This window comes from Juglans regia, chromosome 3, assembly GCF_001411555.2.
Source record: "Juglans regia cultivar Chandler chromosome 3, Walnut 2.0, whole genome shotgun sequence".
Lineage (NCBI taxonomy): Eukaryota > Viridiplantae > Streptophyta > Magnoliopsida > Fagales > Juglandaceae > Juglans > Juglans regia.
The window spans coordinates 30,410,196-30,418,927 of NC_049903.1; the positions used below are offsets into that span (position 1 = coordinate 30,410,196).

At 41.7% G+C, this 8,732-nt stretch overlaps 1 protein-coding gene across 1 annotated transcript; it reads right to left on the minus strand.

Moving 5' to 3' along the window:
* Positions 1-1,772: 1,772 nt before the first annotated feature.
* On the minus strand, positions 1,773-3,080 carry LOC108998997. The gene is made up of 2 exons (XM_035688778.1): positions 2,658-3,080; positions 1,773-2,489 (listed from the first exon to the last, which is right to left on the minus strand). The coding sequence occupies exons 1-2, from the start codon at positions 3,078-3,080 to the stop codon at positions 1,773-1,775; spliced, it is 1,140 nt and encodes a 379-aa protein (XP_035544671.1).
* Between the last annotated feature and the right edge of the window lie 5,652 nt (positions 3,081-8,732).

Below are 8,732 nucleotides of genomic sequence, written 5' to 3' on the forward strand. Positions count from 1 at the left end.
CGACCATATCACTTTTTGGAGAGAAGGTGTTAACAAGAGATCCCTCGACCATGTCACCTTTTGGTGAGAAGGTGTTAAAAGGGAGATCCCTCGACCATTTTAACCTTAAAGTATTTTTAGGCTAGAGGGAGATCCCTCAACCACGTCCCCTTTTGGCGAGAAGGTGTTAACGAGAGATCCCTCAACCGTTTTAACCTCACCCATTTTTTTTCTCTTCAAGTCTTGGTCATATTATTTGCGTTTGTCGAAAAAAGAACTAAAGAAAAGGTGGACAAAATGTGCGGGCATTTATTATTGAAAATGATATCAATAAGCAAATCAACAAATGAATAAAAGAAAACTACATATCTTTCCCTTAAACGTAGTACTTTCGTAGGTGCTCTGCATTTCATGGGTGAGGTAGCTGACGCCCTACAGCATCCTTGAGGTGGTAAGCTCCCGATCTATGGCTTGCCATTACAACGTAAGGGCCTTCCCATCGAGGGCCTAATTTCCCTTCTTCTCCCATGGTGACGCCAGTTTCCTTCAACACTAAGTCGCCTACTTTGAAAGATCTGGGCCTTACTCGCTTGTTAAAGTACTACTCTGCCTTCTTCTTAGAAGCTGCATCTTTGACTTCTACATCCGTCCTTATCTCCTCCAATAGGTCTAGGTTTTCTTCCAACCTTACTACTTTTGCTTCAAGATCAAAGCTTTTTCCTTCTGTAGCTTGGTAACCCGACCTCCACTAATGCCATCGCCTCACTTCTATATGCTAAGGCGAAAGGTGTTTGGCCTGTTGAGATTTTTGGTGTTGTTCTGTAAGCTCACAAAATTTTCGGGAGCTCATTGGCCTATAACCCCTTTTTGTCGCCTATCTTCTTTTTCAATATCCCCATGATGGTTTTATTAGTTGCTTCCACTTGTCCGTTTACTTGGGGATGGCTTGGGGAAGAGTACTTGACCTTGATTCCTAGCTCCGCACACCATTGGCGATAATGTTCAAAATCGAACGGTTTTCCATTATCAGAAATGATATACTGATGTATCCCAAACCTACACACTACTGCATTCCACAAGAACTTTGTCATACTTTGGGCGGTTATTGTAGCTATCGCTTCAGCTTCTACCCACTCTGTAAAGTAGTTGACAGCTACGATGATGAACTTGGTTCCTCCTTTGCTGGGAGGTATAGGGCCTACCAATTCTACTCCCTATTGGGAAAACGACCATTAGAACGTTATGGACCGCAGCTCTTCAGGAGGTGCACCTGGGACTGGTGCATGAATTTGGCACTGGACACACTTTTTCGCGAACTCCTTTGCAACTTTGAGTGTGTTTGACCAATAGTACCATGCCCTTACAATCTTTGCAGCGAGTGATTGTCCTCCTAAGTGACTCCCGCAAATCCCCTGGTGTACTTCCTTCATCACGTACTCTGCTTCCTCCTTTGTTACACATCGCAATAATGGGTTTGAAAAACCCCGCCTGTAAAAGACTCTATAAACTATAGTAAATCTGGTCGCCCTGCTTTTCAACTTTCTCACATCTTCCCGAGATGAGGGAAGATCACCTGTCTCTAAATACTGTTTTATATCATTAGCCCATTCTGGCATACTTTTCCTGACTTGCAAACTTTCTTCTCCTACTACTGAACTAGCCATCGTTCGTAAATCAACCTTCCATGGCAGCACTTCTTCTTGCTTTGCTGAGGCCGCGCGCACCAATCAATCAGCTTTGAAATTGTCTCCTCAAGGTATCTTCTCGATTCGAAAGTACTTGAGGCCTTTGCACTACTCCTGGACTTGGTGAAGGTATTTTATTAACTTGGTTCCCCTCTCCAAATACTCCCCAGTGATTTTCCCGACTACTACCTGTGAATCGACTTTCATCTCGACTTCCTCGCCTCCTAATACCCTTGTTATTGCTACACTAGCGAGTATTGTTTCATATTCAGCTTCGTTGTTTGTTACCTTGAACTCCAATCGTACTGCATGGTACAACTCTTCCCCTTCACTCGTTACTACGTGCGCATCAACTCCTCCCCCTGCTCGGCAGGCTGATCCATCCACATATACTTGCCTCAGATTCTTCTCAGGTGGTTTATGGATTTCTTCTCTGAAGTTTGAAAACTTTGCTACGAAATCGGTCAAGATCTGCCCCTTCACGACACTTTTTGGTATGTAACTGATGTCATATTCACTCAGCTCAATTGACCATTTGACCAACCATCCCGAGATATCTAGTTTCTGCAACACCTTATGCAGAGGTGATGAGGTGATCCCCTTTATTGGATGGGCTTGGAAGTAAGGCCAAAATCGCCTTGCTACTACCACCACGACGAAGGCGACTAACCCAACCTTCTGATATCTGGCATCGGCTCCTCTTAGGGCCCTACTTACGTAATACACCAGCTTTTGTTCCTTCCCCTCCTCTCGTATCAATGCAGCTGACACTGCGTCCAGAGTCAGGCTAAGTATAGCGATAATGGCTCCTATGGCTTGGTGTGACTGAGCAATGGAAGCTTAACCAAATATTCCTTTAACTGGGTAAATGCTTCCTCGCACTTGGCATCCCAATCTCCTGCTTTCTTAAGTACTTGAAAGAAGGGAAGACATTTATCCGTTGATGGATACAAACCTGTTAAAAGCTGTTATCTTGCCTGCCAACTTCTGTACCTTGTTAAAGTTTGTGGGCGACTTCATCTCCATTATTGCTCTGATTTTCTCAGGATTTGCTTCAATTCCTCTTTCTAACACCATAAAACTGAGAAAATTTTCCAATTGCACTCCGAATGCACACTTCGTTGGGTTGAGCTTCATTTGGTACCGACATAAAACATGAAAAGCCTCCCTAAGGTCTTCCACATGTTGGTCAAACTCCATACTTTTCACTAGGAGATCGTCGACAGACACTTCCTTGTTTCTTTCGATCTGGTCTTTAAACATTTTGTTGACCAACCTCTGGTAAGTTGCCCCAACATTCTTCAAGCCAAAGGACATCACCTTATAGCAATATAATTCTCGGTCGGTTATAAAAGCGATTTTCTCCTGATCAGCCTCCTTCATCCTGATTTGGTTGTATCCTGAATAAGCATCCATAAAAGATTAACATTTTTTGCCACTTTGTCGTGTCTACTATCATATCTATATGTGGTAATGGAAAGTTATCTTTTGGGCAAGACTTGTTGAGATTGGTGAAATCTACGCACATTTGCCACTTCCCGCTAGATTTTTTTATCAATATCACGTTGGACAGCCACTCTGGATACTATGCTTCTTTGATGAATTCAACTGATAATAACTGATCCACCTCATCCGAGATTTTTTCGTACTTCTCGGTGCTGAAGTTTCTCTTTTTTTGTTTTACTGGGCATACCTTTGGGTCTATGTTCAGCTTGTGTTCAATGACCTCCTCGTCTATACCAGGCATATCTTTATGACTCTATGCGAATACGTCTTTATGATTTAGAAGGAAATCTATTAGTTGTTATCTCTCTTCCTGTGCTAATTTAGTCTCGATCTTCATATGGCTCTCAGGATGATTATGTTCAAGTGTGACCAACTCCAAGGGCTCATCTGCCTCCCCATGCTTCAGAGTATCTTCATCTCTAGTCTCTAGCTCTGTCATCATTACTTAGAGTCCTAGTGGGAGGATCTCGTGTTCTTCAGTTTTCACAACACTGACCTCTCCTTGCCCCTGTCTGAGTTCCTACATATAACATTCTCTGGCTAAGAACTGCTTGTCGCGCACCTCGCCTATTCCATGTGGGCCGCGCACCTCACCTGTTGGGAACTTCATCTTTATATGATAAGTCAAGGTGATAGCCTTTAAAGCATTCAACATGGGTCACCCAATGATCGCATTATATGCTAACCGAGTTCTCACAATTAAAAACTCATTCATCGACGTAGTGACATAAGGATCTATGCTCACAGATATTGGTAATGTAATGGACCTCATTGGTTGTATTGCATCCCCAGTGAACCCTTTCAACGTAGCTGGTGCTGGTTTCAACCAACCTTCACTGATTCTCATCTTGCTGAAAGCATCCCAGAATAGGATTGTTCGCTGAACTTTTGTTGTCAATTAATATCTTTATTGTGGTAAAATTTGCCACTAGCATTGTTATCACCAAGGCATCATCATGTGGATACACGACCCCTCGGCAATCTTCGTCATCAAAGGATATTGTGGGGGATATATGCACTCGGGGTTGCTTGAAGGGTCTCTCCACATTAAAAACTTCTTCATATCTCGCCCACCTAGCATACGTCTTTCTTCCTGAAGAAGTTGGGCCACCTCTCGCATACCCACCGGCAATCGTATGTATTTCGCCCAGGGGTGGGTTTCTGCGGGCATCATCTATTCTTGGTTTCTGGTCACAAGGTTCATGTGACCTCCTCCCTCTTCTTGGTGATTCCCGCCGCCTGGGGCTTTCACTCTTCCTTCTCTTGACTCTAGCCTTAGATCGTTCGTGCGTCTTGGGGGGTAATGTTCTGGACGATCAAGCGTTCCAACTCGCCACTACCCTTCATTTCTTCTACTTTTCACTTCAAGTTGTAATAGCCCTCAGTTTGGTGCCCTCTTGTTTTGTGATAAGCGCAATACCTTTCGGTCTATTGCTCATTGTTTAGTTTCTCTTCCTTTGTTTTGTCCCGGTTTTGTGTACTGGAGTAGTGCACATAACCTCCATTGTGTCTTCTTAAGTTATTATCTCTTATTACCTCCTGTTGGACTTTCTTCGCCTTTTGGTTCCCATCTCGGTCTTTCCTTTGTTCTCCTTTGTGTTCCCATTCATTCCTTCTTTTCGGTTGGGTGGTCAAGGTGATGAGAGTGTCTTCATGACGAGCATGTGAGTAAGGCGAGGAACCCGACAAATGAGGGCTAGGAGGTCCCCTCAGGTTAGGCGCCTGAACAGGAGTTGTAGCGAAAGGCCCCTGAAGAGAAGCCCTGAAAAGCCCACGAGCATGGGGATGAGGGTGTCTTCAGCGTTAACAAAGTCATCAGCCCAGTACATGAATTCTCGTAAAGTGGAAGGGGTTCTCCTCTCCAGTTCGGCTATAAAGGGGCTCCTTGGCCAAATACCGTCCAGCAATGCTACCAGCATGATTTTTTCATCTTGATCGTCGGCTGTCATCTTTTCTTTATTGAAACATGTTAAATACGCTTTCAAACTTTCATCCTCTCGCTGTTTAACAGTTAACAAGTACGCGGCTGGTCTCCTGCACCTTTTACTTACCATGAACTGGGGCAAAAACTGCCGACCCAGTTCTTCAAAACTTTCTATGGTATTTGGTTGTAGTGCACCGAACCATCATCTCGTTGATCCCTTTAAAGTCGAAGGGAAAGCCCTACATGCAATTTCTCTTGGGAAACCGTGCAGCGTCATATGGGATTTGAAAGTCTCCAGATGCTCTATGGGATCTTTTGAGCCGTCATATAGGTCTATCGATGGAACTTTAAATTTTGGAGGCAGAAGCATTGTCATAATTTCCATAGAGAATGATAGATTTGTGCTGGGCAGCAACTGATCGACCGTGGAGGGCGTTTCTATCTTTTTGGCCATCTCATATTTATCCTTCAAGCTGCGTACGTCATGGTGCAGCTTTTTCACCTCCTCGTTCTCATGATAGCCTTTGCCAACGCCCAGGCCATTTGCCTCCATCTCTACCCTGTCAGCTTGACTAGGTGTCACGTCTTCTCCTGACAGCCTGTTTTGTGAGTTGAGAGTCTCATTCTCCTTACGCAGTGAGTCCACCTCTGTGAAAAGTTTATTTATGATCTCCTCCATTTCCGCAAGTTTCTCCTGTATGTTTTGTGAAGTTTCTCCATGATCCTTAGTTGCCTGAGACCGAGTGGTGATGGGCATATGAAAAGCAAGTTAAGTGTGAGACTAAACAAATCCCACAAACGGTGCCAACTGTTTTGAACGTGTTTCACCGTCACCACCTCACGATTACCTGCAACCAAAGAGTAGAGGGCTTGGGGGTTCGAGGGAACGCCTCCGATGCCTAAGTCCGTGACTGAAGATAATAACAATAATACTAATGAATCTGATCCCTTTTACGTACCTGGGTTCTCCTCTTATATAAAGCCTCAGAACCATTTTGTTACTTAAGTGATAATAGATATATCTATTATTCAAATTCAAACTTGGGGATGAGGATTCTTACTCTAATAGATTGTTATAATAACTACCCTTCCTTTATCGTTGCTGGATGGTTACTTAGTCGGCAATGGGAAGTGAGTTGGGCCGTTCTCGGCTTTAATGGGCCCCTTCAGTATTGGGACTCAAATTATGAGTAGGTGAAGACCTAGGCTCGTACTGTATGGGCAAGAGGAATGTCCTCTCCAATAGAAATAATAAAAAGCATAAACTTGGTTTCCAAGAGTAAATCCTATAAAATGAGTGTACAAACAAGAAAGACCCCATCGCCTAAATGAAGTGGCCGAAGAGCCACCTCTGGCTCTCACTAAATATATAGCCCATGAGTCATCCCTTAAAAGGTGGATCGAACCACGCACCTGTGAGGAGCGGCTATGGATTTTCGTCATGAGATCCACTCATGAGCCATCCATCGATCCCTTTTAAGTCGGCCCATGAAGGGGTCTCTTGGAATGGCATGCTAGCAGTAGCCACCCCTTGATGTGGCTTTCCGACCAATGAGATATGTTATACATCAGTCACTATTCACCCCACATCTCTCTCAGCGACCTCTCTCTCATTGAACCCCCTCTCTCTCTCATCAAGCTCTCTCTTCTCTGGTTCTCTCTCACCGAACCCCCACCCTCTCTCTCTCTCTCTCTCTCACTCTCTCTCACACACACACACACACACCAAGTCCTCTCTATCATCAATCTCAATTTTGGCTTGGTTTGATTTTCACTTTGTTTTTTTTTCATCAAATTTTCTACATGCTAGGCACATAGGGGGGAGATGAAGGGGTTAGGGTGAACCCGGTTTGCCACGTAGGGTGTGGGGGGGTGTGGTGGTAAACCGACTGATAGGTAAATTATTTCTTATGAGAGTGGGTTTTTATCCTCTTTACAGGAATAAAATTATTTTAAAATTATTCTACTTAGCAATCCTACAGCACACACTTACTGAAGAAAAAAAATAAAATAATAAAAATAAAAAACAAGTGTGTGGTGTACAACTGCTTAATAAATTTTTTTATTATTTTATTGCTCTATTTGTCAAGTCAGCTCAATAAAAACTTGTTCATTATACTCATGGTTATTATATTTCACTTGTAAACCTATCATCTAATGCCACATTATGAGATGATAAAGAAATGATGAGAAAAATGATGATGAATAAATTTATTATTATTATTATTATTATTATTCTATAATGGTTATGTTTTCCAAATCCATTATTATTTTTTTTCTGCAAAATGGGAGGAGGGGGAGATCAGCGTAGCTACCCTCCTTGGGTGTGACCATAAAAGCCTATTCCCGCTGTGAAATGTCCGGTTTGAATCATAGCTACTATCCAATGGGCGAGCTCGTCACCACAGTGCCACCAAGCTGTTAGCCGGTCTAAAGCCCATCCTATAAACCCTTAGTTAGGCACTACTCCTGCAAGCGGTTTCCAAATCCATTACTTAAATTGATATAATTAAAAACTTAACAACACTTTTTGAAAATTTTGAAAACTTCGGAGCTTCTTTCGTACTTAATTCTTTTTTTTTTATATAGTAAAGCTTTTTAGTGTTAAGATATAATTTAAATATATAAATCTACCTCTTCTTATAAACTTAAACTTACGAGACAAATAGTGGTTTCATATGATATCGCAGTAGAAATTCTAAATTCTAATTCTAATTCTACACTTAATAACCAATTAATTAAATATTTTACGAGTTAGTTAAACAGGTACTTCATGCTCATGAAGTAGCTCATAGGCTTACCTGTTATTCTTTTAGTGTTGAGGATATTGAAATGTAGGGGTGCTACCCGCCCCTTATGGGGCTGGGGCACCCCTTCCCCGCACCGCATGGGGTGAGGGGTGGGATTTTCACCCCTGTCCCCACCCCGGGATGCGGGGGCGGGGTACCCCGCCCCGGTGGGCAGGGTGCAGGATGCAGGGCGGATTTCTGTCTCTTTTCACTTAAAAAAAATACTATATTTATTTTATTTAAAAATTATTTATAAGTATAAAAGTAATTAAAAATACATTTTTAGATTTAAATTATAAATTTAAATTTTGTAAATATGACTATAATTTAAAAACTATGTAATTTTTATATTTGCTAGTGCATATTTTGTATAAATTGTAGTGTATTAATTTTTAAATTATGTAGTTTTTAAATTTGTCAATGCATATTTTATGAACAAGTCTAACAAATTATAATATATATTTATATATACATAATTTATAAAATATAAATATATATTTATTTTTATATATATATGTATATAATATATATATATATATATATATATATATAAATGGAGGCAGGGGCGGGCCCTCCCCGTCACCAACCCCCACTAGGAGCCCTAGATACGAGGCGGGAGGCCCTACCCCCGCATAGGCAGAGTGGGATTGCCAGGTTAATGATATGTGTTTTCTTATTAAAATAATAATAATTAGAATTTTATGAAAATAATTTTTAAAAACATGTCATTTTTTCTAATAAAATAAGATCATTGCGTCATCCATTCCATAATTAAGGGGTACTCATTAATTTTCTGGATCGCATGTTATGTCGTCGTACAAGTCATTTGAAGGAAGTATTGCGCAAAAA

What these genes read in the sequence shown, in the direction of transcription:
- LOC108998997 (XM_035688778.1), bottom strand. Translation starts at nt 3,080, where the DNA reads ATGGATGCTTATTCAGGATACAACCAAATCAGGATGAAGGAGGCTGAT. An exon ending in CGCCCACAAACTTTAACAAG is followed by an intron (nt 2,490 to 2,657) that starts GTACAGAAGTTG and finishes TCCATTGCTCAG; the next exon opens with TCACACCAAGCCATAGGAGC.